The following is a 20,754-nucleotide window of genomic DNA, read 5'->3' as shown; positions in this document are numbered from 1 at the left end:
GGTATGCTACAGTGATGGCTGGGCCAAGCTATGTGTGAAGACAAGCAGGAGAGGTGACGAACTAGTTCTTGCTTGAGTGAGGCTCCTGTGCTATATATTCTTTGACTTCTCAGAAGAGCCTGCCAACCCCGCTTCTACCTCTGATGACTTACATCCCCAGCAGCCAATTTTACACTGAACTAAACAGCTGCATTTGCTGAATTTCTGATGGTCAGGAAGTCCTTCCCTAAACTCTCCCAAGTCAGTTCTTCTAATTGCCCCCAACTTCTGGGAAAATTAAGTTTCCTTAACTTATAGCAAGGCTGTATGTTTGCAATCTCATAAAAGTTTCAAAATAACTATGAAACAGAAGTTCTATTAACTGCCCAAAGAGGAATGTGTCAGTCAGGAGGTTAAGTGATTTCCCTAAGGATGCACAGGTAGAAAGCTGCAGAGCTGGGATTCCGAATCAGACTACCGAGGTTAAAGCTGACTGCCTCAGCAAGGAACTCATGATATGAGTGCATCTGTCACTTCCAAACCTCCCAGCTTTGATCCAGGCAGCTCCACTTTACCGCTCCATATGTTGTTCAGAATATACTCCCGAAGTTTAGTAACAGGCATAAGCGGTAACCTGCGCTGTTCCTATAAAACCCCTGCGTGCCCCCAAAATGTAACATCAGCCAAAGTGTATTAATCAGGACTGTGTAAAAATAAAAGGCCATGCTTGGCACAGGAAGCCAATCTGACAGGGAGACAGCAGCCTTCAGAAACACCTTGACTCAGCAGACTCTAGTGCCCATGCCCATAATCCCAGCACGTGGAAGACTGAGACAAGGGATTGCCATGAATTCAAGGTCAGCTTGGGCTACACAGTGAGAGCCAAAAGTGAGAGCACCCCTCTCATATCTATACCTTTATACACGTGTGTGTGTGTGTGTGTGTGTGTGTGTGTGTGTGTGAGTGTGAGTGTGTGTGTGTGTCTGGAGAGATAGCCCAGTAGTTAACTATATTTAGGGAAGATTTGAGTTCAGTCTCCAGCACCCACATCCAGCATCTCAACCTCCTGAAACTCTATCTCCCGGGGATCCAATACTTTCTTCAGGTCTCTGCAAGCGCGCGCGCGCACACACACACACACACACACACACACACACACAATTAAAAATAAAACAAATCTCTAAAAAAAAAAGACAAAAGACTCAGCTCTCAATAGAGAACAGATGAGCTACAGATACAAGAACTGTTTAAAGCCGACATTGGGACAGCTGCAGTCCAGCAAGGGCAGGAAAGAAAGGCAGTGCCTTTAAAAGAAAAGCCATCTGCTTGGGGTCATTCAAGGGAGAAGCCAGTGCTCAATGAAGAGAAGAGAAGAGAAGAGAAGAGGAGAGAAGAGGAGAGAAGAGGAGAGAGAGAGATTGATTCAGTGGGTGAAGTGGTTCATGACTGTAATCTCAGCACTTGGGAGGCTAAGGCAAAAGGACTGAAAACTCAGGACAGCTTAGGTTGTATAGTGAAGCCTGTCTCCAAAAGAAAAACAAAAAAACCAAAAACAACAACAACAGAGGGGGGGCGAGGGGGGAGGGAGAGAGAGAGACTGACCCAGCTATAGTGGTGAATGCCTATAAGCCCAACATTTTGGAGATTAAAGCAAGAACATCAGGGGTTCAAGGCCAGTCTCAGCCATCTGTCAAGTTTGAGCCAGTCTGGGCTCTATGAGACTTTATAGTAACAACAAACCAAACCCAAAACAGAAAATGGTAAAGAACTTGCCTGGCATGTAGAAAACATTGGATATAATCTCCAGCACTTTAAAAATAGGAAGGAAGGAAGAGAGGGAGGGCGGGAGGGAGAGAGGAAGAGGTGAATGAAAAAAAAACCCTAATATTTAAATTTTTTAATTCCACCACTTCCTGGTTATCTGATAGAATTTTAAGCACACTGCACAACTTGTACACTTACACATCCTGCAGGCATGTTCCTTCTTCCTCTTGTGTTTCTAATGCCTGAAGTTGTGTCTACCATCGGAAAGTACTCAACAAACGAACAAACGCAGGCCCATACAGAGTTTAAATGTTCCCTGGATTCACAGGCTACCAGAGACCCAGGCTAAGTACACAGAGAAGCTGTTTGTCACGTAGGGTCTGCTGTGTGAGCCTGAGGAGCCTCCCTGCCAGTCAGTCACTGAGAAGGCAACCACTCACCTCCCATGAACTGCAATGGCTGAAATGCCAGTCCTCTCTATCCGCTTCACAAGGTTCAGGGTATCTTCTAGCTGAGTAAGAAAGATTACAGCACAAGGTGCTCATTAAGGACCCCAAGGAAGAAACTTCTGACTCCCAAACCTGCTCAGCTCCACCACCAGACCCAACGCCACCTGAGAGAACAGACCTTCAATCAAGCGCTAGTCTTACCGAGGGCAGGATTCGGATTTTACAGGTCACAGGTCTGTGTGTTCCTTTAACAAGAGTACTGAGGATCTGCAAAGAGAAGTAGACAGCAACATCTTCTGAACAAACCACCAAACTGCCTGTGGTAGTTAACACACCTACAAGGCCCATGCACACCGGCAGAGGGGCAGTTTGTATACTCATGAGCGCTTGTGTTATCTGTCCCATGTATGCGCTTACATGGAAATTCCATGAGGCAAGGATTCTGTGCTAAAATGTCAACACCAGCAAGTCCTTGCCTGGTATGTGTGTGTGTGTGTGTGTGTGTGTGTGTGTGTGTGTGTGTGTGTGTGTGTGCGCGTGCACGCTATGAAGAAGTAAGTGAATGGACCTGCATGCATTCCTGTGTGGAACATAGCGACTCTTTGCCAGGAAAAACATCGGAATCACCTGGAAAGCTTAAATAACTCAAGCCCTTACACCCTACCACATTAGTTCCTGAATGGTTCTCTAGGGACAGGGCTTAGAAACCTGTGTCTTCAAAATCAGTGCCCAACACAACTCAATATTATCCTGGGGTCTAGTCTTGTTTATGAACACATGGCTAACAGTTCTTATTTTTTTTTCTCTATTCTTTTTTCTTTTAAGATAGGGTTTCTCTGTGTAGCTCTGACTGTCCAAGAACTCTCTCTGTAGACTGGTCTGGCCTTGAATTCTAAGATTCACCTGCCTCTGTTTCTCAAGTGTTGGCTGGGATCAAAGTTGTGCACCACCACTGCCCAGCAACTGACAGCTTATTTTCTGAGTAGAAGGAAGGAACAGTCCCTGGGTGCTGGCCCAAGAAGGAGAATGAAGGAGCACCTTCTTAGGGGCCTAGGTACTGCCCTCATGAATTCTCCTCTTTTGAGAGGTCAGATATACAAATATACAAACTAGAAAAGGAAAATATAACACATTCAACATGTTTTTAAATGCTTCTTTTTTTTTTCTTTTTTTTTTCGGAGCTGGGGACCGAACCCAGGGCCTTGCGCTCGATAGGCAAGCGCTCTACCGCTGAGCTAAATCCCCAATCCCTTTAAATGCTTCTTATACAACAATTAGGAAAGGTTGCAAAGACATGGCATGGGAAAGTGATCAAGGAGGTAGCATGATAACATGAGAATCAGAGAGCGAGAGATAGAAATGGCCCTGGATGTCTGTGGCATTGCTATCTTCTTCCTACATCAAAAATTTCAGGCCACGCACGAGGGCAGGGAAGGTGATCTCAAACACTGGACTCCTAACCTGCAGAGGTACCTCCTAGGCAACAGCTATCTGATAGGCATGAGGACTTGTGTTTGCCTTAATTACAGACAGATGAGGGCAGCAGAGAGCCAGTTAAAGTAAAACAGGCCTTACCTAAGAGCTAAGGATAAGAAGCTGTTGAACGGCCAACAGTTCACCAACGACACCCTCCCTGCTGGCCAGGCAGTAGACTAGACAGGATTGCCCAGAGTCATCCTGGCAAGCCAAAGGGACATTTGTACTTTAAGGAAGCGGGCACTGCAAGGACCATGAGAATTCATCAGAAAAACTCACTCTAGCTAGGCATGGTGGCACGTGCCTCAGCACTTGGGAGGTACAGGCAGGAGGAGCAGGAGTTCAAGGTTATTCTTGAATCATATGGAGGAGAAGGCCAGCCCAGACTACTTGAGACCTTATCTCAGAACACACAAATCAGTCAATCAATAAATCCCACATTAGTTTAATAACTCTGGTTCACAGCAACATATCTAGAAGGTTCTCTTGCAAGTGCTGACTTTGAACCTTTGAAATGTAATAACAAAATATCAAGTGGTTTGATAACAGTTTTCAACCTTAGAGAACTTCCTTTTAATTTACTCTAAGTAGCTCTAGGTACTTTCTAGGTATTTCTGTACACATTCACATCAAAGATAAAAAAAAAAAAAAAAGGAAGGAAGGAAAGAAGGAATTTTGCCAACTTAGAGATGAGTTTCACTGCATATCAGAGACTATTCTGAACTCTGTTACATAGTACAGGATACCCTCAAACTCACAACCTTCCTGCTTCGGTACTGATTGACATTTAAGTGCCTGCTACTCTTTTTTTCCTTCAGTTTTTTCATCACAGGGTTTCTCTGTGTTGCCCTAGCTGTCCTGGAACTTGCTCCACAGACCAGGCTGGTCTCAAACTCAGGGATCTACCTGTCTCTGCCCCACTCCCCACATTCTGGGATTAAGGAAGTGTGTTACCATGCTTGGCTCAAACACTTTTAAGTGTAACTAACTCAGTTACAGTCACAATATAGTTAAGCCACTATCCCTGCTTTGTATTTCCATAGTGTCCTCCTGACCCCATATGAGCACCTTTATCTTGAGAAAACTTTCCAAGTACCCACAAAGCTCTCAGCCAACCCCCAGCTTGTCAGTACTGTGTGGACCTGAGCTGAAGGCTGCCCATATGCCCACATCACATCTGACTTGGTGGAAATTTCCCTTTTATGAGATAAGCCCCATTCACTAGGCCAAGCTGGCACATGTGACTGTAGCAGAAGAAGGCAAGCTTCCAAGATGGAGTGCATTACTACTGTCTCTTACCAAATGTGCTCATTAACGTGGGGCGGGGGCAGAGCCAACATCACTGGCCTTCTTAGTCAGGAGGCTGGAAGAGAGGGAATGGCCTGTGCGCACACACGAACCAGAGCCTCCTTTGAGGCACCCCTGTTCAAGTATGGAAACCATTTTGAGATCCATAGCTGTTCCCTCTATTCCTCACAGGGCCTCAACTGCAGGTTCTAAAGCCCAGGCAGCGACTGAACTGTAGCTAGGATGTCAAGAACTACCACAGCCTCCTGTAGTGAGAGGTGTCACTGAGAAGGGACACTGATGCTGCAGTTATAAGTCACAGAACTATAGCTTCTCAAGTTGGCTTTGTCTGCCACACATTTGAAAGAGGGTCGTAAGCAAGTTCCCTTCTCTCTCTGTGCTTTGTTTGGCTTTGGTCTTTTGAGACAAGGTCTTATATAGTCCAACCTGACATTGAATTCCTAACCCTCCTGCCTTCTCCTCCTCCCAGCTGGGATTTCAAATCTACATATACCACATCCAATTCAGTTTCAATAAATTATTCTATCTTTTTCTAAATTCATTTTTAGGTTCTTGTTTTTAATTTGTCTATTTCATTTTTTTTCTTTTCAAAGATTTATTTATTTTATTTATATGAGTGTTCTATCTGCATGCACACCTGCAGGCCAGAAAAGAGCATCAGATCTCATTACAGATGGTTGTGAGCCACCATGTGGTTGCTGGGAATTGAACTCAGGACCTCTGGAAGAGCAGCCAGTGCTCTTTACCACTGAGCCATCTCTCCAGCCCCTAGTTTGGGTTTTTAACTTAGTATTTATTTATCAAAAAGGCAGCAGTGGTCTAGTGGTAGTTTAAATAAGAAACGTCCCCCATAGACTCAGGTGTTTGGATATTTGTTCCCCAGTTGGTAGTGCTGTTGGGAGAGGTTATGGGAAGGAACAGCCCTCCTGGAGAAAGTGGATTTCTGGGAGATAGGCTTTGAAAGTGAAAAGCCTTACAACACTTCTAGTTCACTCTCTCTGATGCAGGTTTGTGATCAAAGACATCATCTCTCCACTTCTTGCTCCTGCCTGGTTGCTGCCATGCCTCCTGCCATGACAGACTCTTTTCCCTCTGGAAACATAAGCCCATCAAAGGTCTCCATTTTTAAGTTGCCTTGGTCATGGTAGTTTATCAGAGCAACAGAAATGTAGCTAAAACATAGTGCTAATGTGGGAGTATTATTTGGGCCCTGGAGTCTGAGACTAGCATGGGTAACACAAGTAGACACTGTCTGGGGGGGAGTGAGCAAATGCCTGCTATGTCTATTTCAAGGCATTCTGAGAACAAACGAAACACACACTGGAATGTGCATTGAAAAAGAAACTACTCTACAAATATCAAAGACATGTTATATAATAATAGATTAAAGGGACGTTATCTGACGCTAAGCAAGAGAAAAGCAGACACCTAACACACAGTGATCCCCCTATATCCCAGAGATCTCGTGACATGATGAATATACAGGACTGAGCTGTGACAGCCAGCACATACCATGGCAGCTCTCATGGGTTGGGTCTGACTGCAAAGTCCCTCGAGTCTGTAGGAAGCACTGAGGCTCAAAGCTCAGGCGGGGAAGTGGGATAGAGGATGTAAAGGAGAACAAAACAGCCAGCAGAGTAAGAGGGTGAGAGCTGGTAAATTAGGAGAGAAAAGTCATGCTGTGGCCAGTTGCTATCTACACATGCCCAGACAGCCCTCAGTACTAGGTATCAAATGCCAGCCTATCTCCTGGTCCTCATTTAAGCTCATCTGTTACACTCCACAAAGGAGGGAAACAAGGGGAGACTAACTTCACCTGGCTTCATGTAACCCTGGCCTGGAATGCTCTCAAAGGCCATTCTGGTACACAACTAGAATTTCAGCACTCAAGAGGTTGAGGCAGGAGAATTGCTCATTGTCCAAGGCCAATCTAGACTACATAGCATGTATCAGGCTAACCAGAATTATATAGCAAGACTCCATCTCAAAAAAAAGGTTGAGGAGCAAGTGATGGGAAGTGACCTGTGGTATATGCTATTCGCACAATCCATATGCAGGGGATATCCTGCTACTCTCTCTCATCCAAACCCCGAGGAATGACTTGTCCATCTACACACAGACTTTTGAGCCTGCCCTTATCCAAAGTGATCTGCCCTCTGCTCTCAGATCATCCTGGAAGGGAAAATAGCAATATACTGGAGGCCATGTCTAAGTTCTCAGGCCCTGTGGCTCTTAGGTGACATGTCCTCATCTATAGACTTTTACAGAACTCGAGAGCATTAAAGACAGACTGAAGAGTTCCCAGATCTAGCTACATATCAAAAGGTATCCAATGATTTCTTTGGCCATTGCATGTACATGGTACAGACATATAGGCAGGCAAACACATAAGAATAAATAAATTTAAAGACATTTTCTCTGGGCCCCAAATAGAGAATCTAGGCAGACTTCAGTAAATCTGGCCTAAGGGGGAGAGACATTTTAGAGAACTAAGTCACAGCATGTTTGAGTACCCTGCTGCCACTCACCTTCTCGATCTTGTCAGGGTCTGACAACAGAGCGGCTCCCATTCCTCCCTGCGGAGAAGCACACAGAAGGCCTTATGATTGAAAGGTGGACCCACCACAGTATAGCAACACAGTGTAGCAACAAGGTAGCCAAGGCCCTAACCACGTTCTAGGAAGGTAGCATTGTCTGTGCATACCACACATCCCATCAGGAATCAGAATGTGATGGATCCTAACATCTATCACTGTGACCATTTTAGCATAACCACATATACACCTGGAAGTGGGCACTACAAATGTTATTTTTCAAAACTTCATATCCCCATAATAATCTCAGTGTCATTGCAAACTGAGCCCACGGTCTACTGTGCCCTTAGAGCAAGGAATCTACCTGAGCAGAGAGGCACACATACTCAAAAGGCTAAGTCAGGAGGATCAGGAGTTCGAGGCCAGCCTCCACTGCATAGTGGTGAGTTCACAGCTAGCTTGCACTTCATAGATATATTCTGTATCAAAAAAAACAAAAACAACAAAAAAAGAACAAAAACAAAAACAAGCAAATGACAGTCCACCAAGTCACAGAACAACTTAAAGTTCAATGACAGCAATGATTCTGTTTTAAAACTTTTTAACATTTATTTACTTTGTGTGTGTGTGTGTGTGTGTGTGTGTGTGTGTGTGTGTGTGTGTGTGTGTGTGTGTGTGTACATGTGTGCAGATCAGAGGACAACTTGCGGGAGTCAGTTCTCTCCTTCCACATGTGGGTTCTGGTGTTTAAACTCAAGTAATCAGGCTTGGTGACAAGCACTCTTACCTGCTGAGCCATCACTCCTGCCAATGGTTGTCTCTTGATCATAGGCTTATTTACCAATAATTTTCATAACTATCTATATTTCTGAAGTATTAGACAATATTATGAATGACTCTGTGTTGGGCTTGTTGATACAGGATCATGTTATATAACCCTGGATGAGTGCTGACATTACAGTTGTAATAGAAAGGGGAGTTTTTTTTCTCGAATATGTATGTGTTTTGTGTGTGTGGCACATACACGTGTGGGCATGCCCTCGGAGCCCAGAGGGTTCAGGTCTCTTAGAGCTGGAATTACAGGTGGTTATGAGCTGCTTGACTTGTGTTCTGGGAACTGAAGCCAGATCCTCTAAGAGAACAACAAGCGCTCTTTTTTCTTTTTTTTGTGGGGGGAGCACCTTTCTATGTGACTTTATAGTTTTAACTATGCCTGTCATGACACTGTAGCATGTCTCTATGCACATTTATTTTTTCCATCTTTATTAAATTGGGTATTTTTTTAAGATTTATTTATTTATATATATATATAAGTACATTGTAGCTGTCTTCAGACACACCAGAAGAGGGCATCAGATATCATTATAGATGGTTGTGAGCCACCATGTGGTTGCTGGGATTCGAACTCAGGACCTCCGGAAGAGCAGTCAGTGCTCTTAACCACTGAGCCATCTCTCCAGCCCCAAATTGGGTATTTCTTATTTACATTTCAAATGTTATTCCCTTCCCCAGTTTCCAGGCCAACATCCCTCTAACCCCTCCCCCTCCCTTTCTATATAGGTGTTCCCCTCCCGATCCACCCTTCATGAAGTAACAATCCCATACACTGGGGGTCCAGCCTTGGCAGGACCAAGGGCTTCCCCTTCCACTGGTGCCCCTACAAGGCTATTCATTGCTACCTATGAGGTTGGAGCCCAGGGTCAGTCCATGTATAGTCTTTGGGTAGTGGCTTAGTCCCTGGAAGCTCTGGTTGGTTGCATTGTTGTTCTTATGGGGTCTCAAGCCCCTTCAGCTCTTTCAGTCCTTTCTCTGATTCCTTCAACGGTTGTCCCGTTCTCAGTTCAGTGGTTTGCTGCTGGCATTCGCCTCTGTATTTGCTGTATTCTGGCTGTGTCTCTCAGGAGAGATCTACATCTGTTTCCTGTCAGCCTGCACTTCTTTGCTTAATCCATCTTATCTAGCTTGATGACTGTATATGTATGGGCCACATGAGGGGCAGACTCTGTTCTAAACTTTGCCTCCCTATTCCCTCCTATGGGTATTCTTGTTCCCCTTTTTTTTTTTTTTTTTTTTTTTTTTTTTTTTTTTTCCGGAGCTGGGGACCAAACCCAGGGCCTTGCGCTCGCTAGGCAAGCGCTCTACCGCTGAGCTAAATCCCCAACCCCTCTTGTTCCCCTTTTAAAGAAGGAATGAAGCATCCACATTTTGGTCATCCTTCTTGAGTTTCATATGGTCTGTGCATCTTGGATAATTCAAGTAGTTGGGCTAATATCTACTTATCAATGAGTGCATATCATGTGTGTTTTTCTGTGTTTGGGTTACCTCACTCAGGATGATATTTTCCAGTTCCAACCATTTGCCTACGAATTTCATAAAGTCGTTGTTTTTGATAGCTGAGTAGTACTCCATTGTGTAGATTTACCACATTTTCTGTATCCATCCCTCTGTTGAAGGGCATCTGGGTTCTTTCCAGCTTCTGGCTGTTATAAATAAGGCTGCTATGAACATAGTGGAGCACGTGTCTTTGTTATATGTTGGGGCATCTTTTGGGTATATGACCAAGAGAGGTATAGCTGGGTCCTCAGGTAGTGCAATGTCCATTTTTCTGAGGAACCTCCAGACTGATTTCCAGAATGGTTGTACCAGTCTGCAATCCCACCAACAATGGAGGAGTGTTCCTCTTTCTCTACATTCTCGCCAGCATCTGCTGTCACCTGAGACAACGAGCACTCTTAACTGTTGAGCCATTTCTTTAGCTCTAGAAGGAGGATTGTTATAAATTCAATTTTTATTTGCTGTTACTATGTGTAGGAATGGTGTGTGGGGAGAGGGCACACGCATCCCACAGAGTATGTGAAGAGGTCAGAGGACAACTTTTAGGAGTTGATTGTGTCCTTCCACAGTGGGATTTAGAAATTAAATTCACATCATTAGGCATGTGTGGCAAGAACTGAGCCCACTGAGCCAGTCTGCTGACAATTCAGTAAATGGGCTGGATATGTAGCTCAATTTGCTAAGTGTACATGAAGTCATAGGCTCAAGCCCTAGCATCTCATAAAACTAATAGGGACAACATCTGTAATCCCAGCACTTGGGAAATAAAGCCTAGTGGATCAGAAGTTCAAGGGCATCCTGACTCCAATTCACATCCCCCTGCTTCAGCTTTTACAAGACTAGATTATAAGTGTGTCATCATATCTAGCCTAATAACATCCCTTTGAGCATCTTTCTAGCCCAGCAAAGGTTCTAGCTCAGAACCAGATAATATAATGTTTAGCTTCATTTAATCTTCACAGAATAATTCTAAGGAATATAAATAAATCTTTTACCTTAGTGGAATACTCTTTGGGACAGCCCATGTTGACATCAATACCAGCTACATCATTTTCTCTGGAAAAGCATGAAAGAGAAAAGGAAGTGAACACTTTACCTGAGGGAAGAAAGTAGATGAAGGTAAAGGATTCTGAGCTCCTGAATCTCCTTGGCCTCCTGGGCCTGTGAAACACACTAATTCTAAACTGCAAAAGGTGAAAATCAGAAACAAAGCCCGTCCCCCAACTGTAAGTGCCTCACCCAAGCAGAGCTCCAAAAGAAAGACAACAAATATGCATCTCTAAGGAGCTGGATGTACAGGGCTTTACTGCACTGGGGTCAAGTCAGGTTTTCCAAATACCGAGTGACCCCGAACTCCAACCTAGGGCTATCGTTTTTGACTGGGGTAGTGGAAGCCATTTGTCTATATAGTAAGGTGGTGTGAGCACAGAGCCCATTGCAAAGCGTATCTTCTGCAAAAGTTAACTAAACTGAGTCAGGTGTGTGGGACATATGTAATCTCAAAACTCAGAAAGTAGAGGCAGAAAGATCCCATGTTTGAGGCCAGCCTGGGCTGCTACATAAGATATAAAAAAGAGGGGGTTGAGGATTTAGCTCAGTGGTAGAGCGCTTGCCTAGGAAGCGCAAGACCCTGGGTTCGGTCCCCAGCTCCGGGGGGGGGGGGAAAGATATAAAAAAGAGGAGGAGGAGGGGGAAAAAGAGGAGGAAGAGGAAGAAGAGAAGGGGAGGAGGCGGAGGAGTTATGACTTGTATTAGACTGGCTTCATTCGCTGAGCTGCACAATTGGTTTACTCTAAAGAATTCTGTGACATAGAAAAGAGCTTCACCTCATCCACTGGTTTATAGCAGTCTATGGTTTGCAGCAGTTACGGTCTCAGTTCTTTCTTTCACTGTCATCAGTAACAAAAACTAATAAAAGCACTTGTGACGTGCCACATGTTACAGAGACATGACGTGCATTATCTCATTTGCTGTTTCCTATAATGCCAGAGATTGATAGACATCATTTTATAAGGAAGAGAACCAAGTTCTCAATGATAACTAAGTTACTAGGGTAGTTTAAATATGTTTGGCTCATGACGTGCATTATTTCATTTGCTGTTTCCTATAATGCCAGAGATTGATAGACATCATTTTATAAGGAAGAGAACCAAGTTCTCAATGATAATTAAGTTACTAGGGTAGTTTAAATATGTTTGGCTCATGGGAAGTGACACTATCAGGAGGTGTAGCCTTGTCGGAGTAAGTGTAGACTTGTTGGGGGAAGAAAGTCACTGTGGGGGTAGGCTCTGAGGTCCTATGTTTAAGCTCCACCCAGTGCAGAAGGATCAGTCTTCTCCTGGCTGCCTTTGGATCACCATGTAGAGCACCTAGTTCCTTCTAGATCACCATGTCTACCTGGATGTTGCCATGCTCCCAACCATGATGATACCAGACTGAACCTCTAAAACTGTAAGCCAGCCCCAATTAAGTGTTTGTCTTTGTAATAGTTTCATTGGTCATAATGTCTCTTCACAGCAATGGAAACCCTAACTAAGACAGTTACCTAAGTTCACACAGTTACCGAATAGCAAAGCCTGAATTCCAACTGAGTTCTGCTTGATCTCCAAAGGCCACCAGCTCAACCATGGATTCTCCTGACCATTAACTCTGGAAGGAATGTATCTTATCTATATTTTATGAGGATTAAAGTTGCAGGACTCCCAGAAGAATCCCTGGAAAGGGAAACCCATGAATACACATTAAAAGGGGGGAGGGGCTCCATGTAGAGGATCTCTGGGGTACAACCATAGTGGGTTTAAAACATGAGTCCCAGGCCAGCCTCCAGATACCACAGAGAAAGAGACCCAATACCCTTCTCCTGAAAAAGAAAGTAAGGGGCTAGGAAGCAAAGGAAGGGTTGCTAATGACACGAAGGTCTCACAGCTTATAGAAGAGACAGGGTGTCCCCAAGAAGGGATGAACTTACACAAGCCTGGCCACAGCAAGGGCTCGCTCTGCGTCTGAAGTCCCCTGGGAATACAAGAAGCTACATCAACCTGTCTTGACACAGTGCACACATGTAGACAAACACGCCTATTGGTATCTTACACACACATACATGCATGCATGCATATACACAGGCCAGCAAGTGTAAGAGTCAGGCCCACCTGGGCTGGGCGATGACTCAGAAGGTTTTGCTTGTTTGTTTGGTTGGTTGTTTTTGAAAGGCCAGTACACTAGACTTACTCATAACAAAGAAAAAGGATGGACTTGGATGGCCTAGACAATCTCATTAAAGTCATGATTACTTTCAACACTGAAGAACAGTGCAGGGGCTGTAGAGGTGGCTCAGTAAATAAAGAACTTGCCATGCAAGCATGGAAGTCAGAGTTAGGATCATTAGCACCCACATAAAACCAGGTGGGGCCCAGCAAGGTGGCTCAGTGGGAAAAGGCTCGTTCTGCCAAGAATGTCAACTTGAGATCAATTGCTGGGACACAGAGGGCAGGAGAACTGATTCCTGCAAGTAATCCCCTTACCTCTACATGGGAGAAATGTGTTTATACACACACACACACACACACACACACACACACACACACACACACACACAATGTAATAAAATTTTATTTTAAAAACTGGGCAGAAGTGGTAGTCTGTCTGTAGTGCTCATGGGACAGAAACAGAGGATCTCTGGGGCAAGCTGGCCAGCTAGAGCACCCAAATCAACAAGAGACCCTGCCTCAGTCAACAGGGTGGAGAGCAATCAAGGCAGATACCAAACAACAACTTCTGACTTACACACATGCACACACACAGACATACACACCCCAAAAAGTAAAAAAAAATATATATATAGCACATATTCAGATACCCATCATTCAAATTCTACAATTAACATTTGCCATGTATTTTGTTTATCCAATGTTATCAAATTTTAAAAGGATCTAAATGTCACTCAGGAGCTATTCCTAAAAACAAAAACCAAGCCATGCCTAAAGAAAGAGAAAGGGCTGGAGAGATGGCTCAGTGGTTAAGAGCACCGACTGCTCTTCCAGAGGTCCTGAGTTCAAATCCCAGCAACCACATAGTGGGATCTGATGTCCTCTTCTGGTGTGTCTGGCAGCTATGGTGTACTCATATAAAAAAAAATAAAAAGAGGGGCTGGGGATTTAGCTCAGTGGTAGAGCGCTTACCTAGGAAGCGCAAGGCCCTGGGTTCGGTCCCCAGCTCCGAAAAAAAGAACCAAAAAAAAAAATAAATAAATAAATAAAATAAAAATAAAAATAAAAAAAAAATAAAAAGAGAGAGAGAAAAGCTAGCTGGGTGGTAGTGGCATATACTTTTAATCCCAATGGTTGGGAGCCAGAGGGAGGTGGGTCTCTAAATTCAAGGCCAGAGAAAAGCTATCATATAATTATATCTGTAACAAAATCTTCCCCAACTACTCTTTAGAAACCCTAAGTCCAGCCAGACATGGTGGCTCATGCCTTTAATCCCAAGACTTGGGAGGCAGAGGCAGGTGGAGCTCAAGGTTAGCCTGGTCTACAGAGTGAATTCCAGGATACTCAGTCCTATGCAGAGAAACCCTTTCTTGAAAATTAAAAAAAAAAAATTAAAAAAAGAAATGAAAGAAAAAAAGAAAAGAAATAAAATCTATGTCCTTTCATGTATACTACTGCCCAGTGGTTAAGAGCACTGACTGCTCTTCCAGAGGTCCTAAGTTCAAATCCCAGCAACCACATGGTGGCTTGCAACCATCTGTAATAAAATCTGACCCCCTCTTCTGGTGTATCGAAAGACAGCTACAGTGTACTTATATATAATAAATAAATAAATCTTCAAAGAAAAAAATCACTTTGGCCAGAATAATCAATCCTAATGATGAAGGAAATACAGAAGTCATGCTGACCAGATTACTCATAATTAAATAAGTTTGAGACTGTAGGCATGGAACAGACTGTAACAACTTAACTTCTACAGTCCCCAACAGGAACAGATCTCTGAAAAACCTTCAAGTCAATTATAGGATGCCACCATCATACAGCATAGCACAGGCATTCGATACTGGGCGACACAGCAGGAATTAGGAAATTCCAGGGAACAGGGAGGACAGTAAATACTGGAGTGGGAGGTGTCTCTTACCATTTGGAAGACCACCCTGCTCTGTTCCCTTTCACACGTACGGAAGACTACTCGATCATCAGGAGCAACAAAGTCCACTGTGCTGAGCACCTCTGCACAAAAACACAAGCACATCATTAAGGTGCAAGTTCAAGCCGGCCTGAGCCCTGGAAGCCACAACAAGACTGCAACCTGGAGAGGGAAAAGGGTGGATTCTAGATATATATTTTTCTTAAAGACATAAATATGCACCAGGAAGCTTTTAAGTTGCTAATGATGGTCTGTTTTCAGAGTGATGGAGTTCACTTTACAATTATTTGGTAAATGACAGGTTTATAGTTAGTGTTCTGCAATTTTTAAAATGCTATTGGCATTTTAGCTAGGAGAAAGGGACATATATGAAACTTAAGCCCAAACTGCTCTAGAAAGTGGTACGCTAAGGTTCAGCAAAGCTATCATGTCTTAGCTATGTAGTACCCAGGCAGCATGAGTGGAGACTCACTGCACTTCACTCAGCCTTCCTTATTACCTAAACTTGCAACATTTGTAAATTCACTTATATATTGAAATTCATTTATGGCCTGCCAATCAATACTTTCAACATTTCTACTTATTCATAGACAGATGAAATATGGCAAAAAAAAAAAAACCTGAAAAACCAAAACTGAGTCACTCTCCTGGCTGAGGTCAAACAAAGGGATACTCTTGTTTGTTTTCACAGTGTCACATCTGTCAGAGCCAGGGTGGTGGTGCACAGTGGTAAGTCCAGCCCTTGGAAGGCTGAGGAAGGAGGACCAGGAGTTCAGACTAATCTTCAGCTACACAGTGAGTTCAATGCTAGATTAGGCTACATGAGACCCTGTTTCAAACAAAGAAAAAGTCATATTTAGTGTTTTTCTTGACAGTTTTGTTTTATGTTGGCACTCTCATTGTCTAACTAGACTCTAAGCGTTGGGTGGTGGTAGTGTATGCCTTCAGTCCCAGTACTTGGGAGTCAGAGGCAGGTGGGTCTCTGAGTTTGAGGACAGCCTGGTCTACAGAGTGAGTTCTAGGACAGCCAGGGAAACACAGAGAAACCCTGACTAAAGATGAATGAATGAGTGAATGGCTCTAGGCATAGTGATAAAGTGCTGTGTAGTGTTTCTAACAGTGTTTCTTTCTTTTTCATTAAAAAACCATTTTACTTTATGGGTCTGGGTGTCTGGCCTGCATGTTTATCCGTCCATCACTGTGCGCCTTCTGCTCTCAAAGGCCAGAGAGAACACTGGATCCTTGGGACTGGAGTTACAGATGGTTTGTGAGCTGCTGTAAAGATACTAAAAATTGAACCAGGTTCCCTGCGAGGGCAGCCAGTGTTCTGAACCACTGACCCAGCTGTCTACCTCCCAATACTATTTCTAATCTTTAAAACAGGCTGAGATGAGTTTAATGGGCAAAGCACATGAATTGGAGATTATGCAGCCCAAGTCTGGAAGTCTGGGCCTTCCTGCCTCTGCCTTCCAAATGGGAGTAAAGGTATGCATCATACCTGTCCGCTGTGTTTTCTTTCTCAATGACCTCCCACATGCTGGGAGAATATTCTACCACTGAACTGCACCCCTGCCCCCTTTTTTCAGGCATGAAATTATATATACTGCTATTGGCTATGATGTATAGGTGTACATATACAAGCGTGGTATATATTACATATGACTTTGAATAGTAACACACATAAAACAAGTTATATGCTGATCAACTGATGAAAATGTGACCAGAGGCCTAAAGAAATCTAATTCTGTGTGATTTAATTTTTAATAATTCTTTTTTTTTTTTTTTTGGTTCTTTTTTTTCGGAGCTGGGGACCGAACCCAGGGCCTTGCACTTCCTAGGCAAGCGCTCTACCACTGAGCTAAATCTCCAACCCCAATAATTCTTATTTTATATGTATAGGTGGTATTTTGCCTGTATGCATATCTGTGTACTGTGAGCATGCAGTACCCTCAGGGGCCAGAAGAAGGTGTCAGACTGTTGTTCTCCACCATGTGGGTACTAGGGGGTCCTCTGGAAGAGTAGCCAGTACTTTTAAATGTGCTGAGCCCCTTAGCATTGATTTTTATTTTAAAGACAAGGTCTCAAATAGTCCACACTGGCCTTAAACTTGCTTTGAACTCTGGTCTTCCTACTTTCACCTCCCAGTGCTGAGACTACAGAAGTGCAATCCTAAAACTGGTACTAAGTCTCATTTTGTATCTCCTTGGGACTGATGGTTCCACAACTGCGTAATTAGTGTTCTCAGTAATAACTTTATAGAACATTAGAACATAACTACAAATAGGCTGATCGTATCTCGTCTACTGTGTGTGTGTGTGTGTGTGTGTGTGTGTGTGTGTGTGTGTGTGTGTGTACTCTATGTAGTCTTGGGTGTCCTAGAGCTGGCTATGTAGACCAACTGGACTTAAATTCATGGAGATGCTCCTGCTTCTACCTTGAGGCAAGTGCTGGGATTACCTGGATCATCTAGTCTTAATTATTTTGTTGTTGTTTTGTTTGGTTAAACACAGGTTCTTGTGTCCCATTTAATCTTCTTTTGTAAATTTCTTATAGTACTTACTCTTTAGAAAGTACTATTAACTTTCAAAATCAATTATTACATGAAAAAGATCCAACGTAGCAGATGAGTAACTATGCCTATGACAAAGGCTGCCTTGAGAATACAGGAGATCTTAAAAGCTTGTAAAGCCCACCCACAATCACAGCTATGACTAACATGCCAGACTGACCAGGTACGTGGTTAACATTATCACAACTGACTCCATGCAGGCTGTCAGACTCAGCACTCGGACAGTACACCTGCCAAAATGAAGGGCTACTCCGTCCAAGTCCATAGTTCCAGGAAAGTGTCTAATATACGAACCTTGCCTTCTGGCTTCTGTAGCTCTGCTTCTGACTAGCTGTCCTTGTTAACAGAGGTGTGTCAACCCAGAACATGGTCTTTTGCTTAAAAGCTCCATCTGAGCAAAGCTCAGGGCTACACTGGGATCCCAAACATCAAGTGTAGTTGCTGGCTGTATAATAAAGACTTTCTATTGGCTTAAATTCACATCTGGGGGTCTTCTCTGCTGAGCACCCCACAACAGTTCTAAATGGCAGGGTAAATGGTAGCTGAAGGTGGTAAGAAGAGGTCTAAGAGAAGAATCATGCAAAACTGGTTTGCTTATAATGCATCATTATAAGAGCAAAATACTAGAAAATCCCATTAAGGAGCTAATGACACCCTTTCTGATATAGTCAACTACAGTTTCTGACACAGAAAAATATCCTGACAGAAAAGCAAGTGGCAAAGCAGTATGAGCTCTGGAGGAAAGCTAGACACAAACAAGTCACACTTGCAGATGCATATGCTTATTGTGTGTGCAGGAATATAAACCCTCTCCCCTTTTGGAATTTCCACCTTAGGTGTATGGTTCCAGAGCAGTTTTGTTTTCTAGCCTATACAGATCTGTAATAATAAAATTTATTTTGGACAAGGTCTTAAAAACAGGTCCTGGATTCCTAATCCCCTGTCAAAATGATGGTATTACCGGCATACATTACTACCTCTGGCCCAGGCATACTGAAATTTATTACTTGTTTTATTATTTTATAATTTATTTTTATCTTATGTGCATTAGTGTTTTGCCTGAATGTATATCTGTGTGAAAGTGTCAGATACTGGAGTTATAGACAATACCATGTGGGTGCTGGGAATTGAACCTGGGCCCTGCAGAAGAGTGGTCAATATTCTTAACCACTGAGCCATCTTTGCAGCCCTACTTGTTTAAGACAGGGCTTCAATCACTATGGAGGTCTGGCTGGCCTGGAATTCATAATGCACCCTCCTCTGACTCCCAAGTGCTGGGATTAAAGGTGTGTACCACTATGCCCAACTCTGAATTTTCATAACACAAAATAAAATTTAAATTTAAACTAAACAGTACTACATAACTATAATCCTGGCACTTAAAAGGTAGAGGCAGGAGTATCAGGAGTTCAAAGTCATCCTCCACTACACAGCAGGTTCGATGACAGCCTAAGAAAACAAGCAAACAAAATCTCTAGACCCTTCATGATTACGTTAATTAAAGCACAATCTGCCCCATCAATAAAGCAGAAGGGAATCTCAATGCATCATAACTACTTCCATCCCACAGAGCAAAGTGTTTACTGGTACTTTATCTCTGTTTAGCCATGGTCTAACTCTGTGAATTAAGTAAAACTAGGTTTATGATTCCCATTCACTACTGAGAAACTACTACTGTCTGAGGTGTGCCCAGTACTAAAGTGATCATTGCTCCTGGGCCCCTACCGTCCTACCTACACTATGAAATACAGACATTTCTTTGCTTTCAGTTCTGTCAGAGAAAGGCATTTGTAGCCTGTTTCACAACTGATTTATTTATTTTTTTCTTTTTTTCGGAGTTGGGGACCGAACCCAGGGCCTATCACTGAGCTAAATCCCCAACCCCCACAACTGATTTATTATTAGTTTATTTATTTATGTGATGCCGAGGACCAAACCTTTCAAATATGTCGGGCAAGTTGCTCTGCCAAGCAACTGTGCCTCTGAACCTCAGACGTGGCTCTTGTCACTACATGTGAAGAGCAGCGACTAAAGGAGCAGGTGATCTATGCAGTTATATAATACAACAAGAAAGGACCCTGGGCAGGGGTGGTGACAGAACTGCTTGAGTCAGTTGGGCACACACAGAATCCGCAGGCCAGTGCTGCACTCACCATTTACAACTCGCCTGCACTGGAGCATCTTAAGGTCAATCAGCTCCTGCAGAGGAATCAGAAGACACCTGTCAGTCTTGGACACAGATGGAAGGTCTTCATTACATTCCTAACGACCACTGTTTAGCCAGTAATCACACTACTGACAACAACTCATGGCTTTGGGAACACATCGTGCTATTCCCTACAACTAAGCAAGGCCCTGGGTGAGCTACTGTGAATCTGCTGTTTTCTCCAGGACCCTCGAGGTATTTGGTGCTGTCAGAGGATAAGCTACTCAGTGTGCTGGAAAGAGAATTACTCAGGATACAGACACTGAGACAATGTCCTTGGGACTAGACTCAGTTCAAGCTCCAGCACTTCAGAGAGCCTCGCACTGCAATTATTAGACAAAGGACAGGCAGTGAAGGGCTCCAGGGAACAGACAGGGCAAAATTAGAACCAGAGAATAAAAGCCTGGAGAGGAAGATCTGAGACAATCACAGGAAAGAAAAATCTACTCAGCTCACTGTGTGTAAACAAAGAGGTGAGCGTCACGTGGGTAAGCCATTCCAGCAGATTCTGAGAGAAAGAAAGAGACAGAGTGAAATGTGATATCTACTGATGGGTAATTCCTGGTTGGATACAACACTGTTCTGCTTCGGTCAGTGAGTATTTAAGCAGATGTAAAACTCAAGTCTGATGCTCATGGCCATGAACTGTGGCATCCAAAAGAAGAAAGTAAAAGACTATCATCCAAGAAAGTCATCCCCACACTCTCCTCTTATGAGCTTAAACAAACCCCACCTCAGCCTGGTGGGTACCATTACATGCATAGGAGTGCTGGGGGGGTTGGGGATTTAGCTCAGTGGTAGAGCGCTTGCCTAGCCCTGGGTTCGGTCCCCAGCTCCAAAAAAAAAAAAAAAGAAAAAGAAAAAGGAGTGCTGCGGGATGACCAAAGAAAGGACCTCATGCCCTCCATGTGGCGGTCTCGATATAGTCAACTGTAGGCAAACATGTTCTAATCTATCTGTCTGTCCTGTCTTTCTTTCCTCCTTGTTTGTTTTGTTTTT

At 43.5% G+C, this 20,754-nt stretch overlaps 1 protein-coding gene across 1 annotated transcript in view; it reads right to left on the bottom strand.

The window, feature by feature from the left end:
• The window catches only part of Dus2 (dihydrouridine synthase 2), a 41,037-nt gene that overhangs the window by 9,561 nt on the left and 10,722 nt on the right, over window positions 1-20,754 (bottom strand). The window contains exons 3-9 of the mRNA XM_032887684.1: window positions 19,703-19,748; window positions 14,972-15,063; window positions 12,813-12,856; window positions 10,840-10,900; window positions 7,505-7,552; window positions 2,394-2,459; window positions 2,184-2,254 (exon numbers count right to left, since the gene is read on the bottom strand). Of these exons, the coding sequence (XP_032743575.1) occupies window positions 2,184-2,254; window positions 2,394-2,459; window positions 7,505-7,552; window positions 10,840-10,900; window positions 12,813-12,856; window positions 14,972-15,063; window positions 19,703-19,748 (428 nt within the window). The remainder of the gene's footprint in view (window positions 1-2,183; window positions 2,255-2,393; window positions 2,460-7,504; window positions 7,553-10,839; window positions 10,901-12,812; window positions 12,857-14,971; window positions 15,064-19,702; window positions 19,749-20,754) is intronic.

This window comes from Rattus rattus, chromosome 17 (assembly GCF_011064425.1).
Source record: "Rattus rattus isolate New Zealand chromosome 17, Rrattus_CSIRO_v1, whole genome shotgun sequence".
NCBI classification, from domain to species: domain Eukaryota; kingdom Metazoa; phylum Chordata; class Mammalia; order Rodentia; family Muridae; genus Rattus; species Rattus rattus.
Note: the sequence above shows the minus strand (reverse complement) of the source record. Positions and strands in the feature narration are given on the sequence as shown.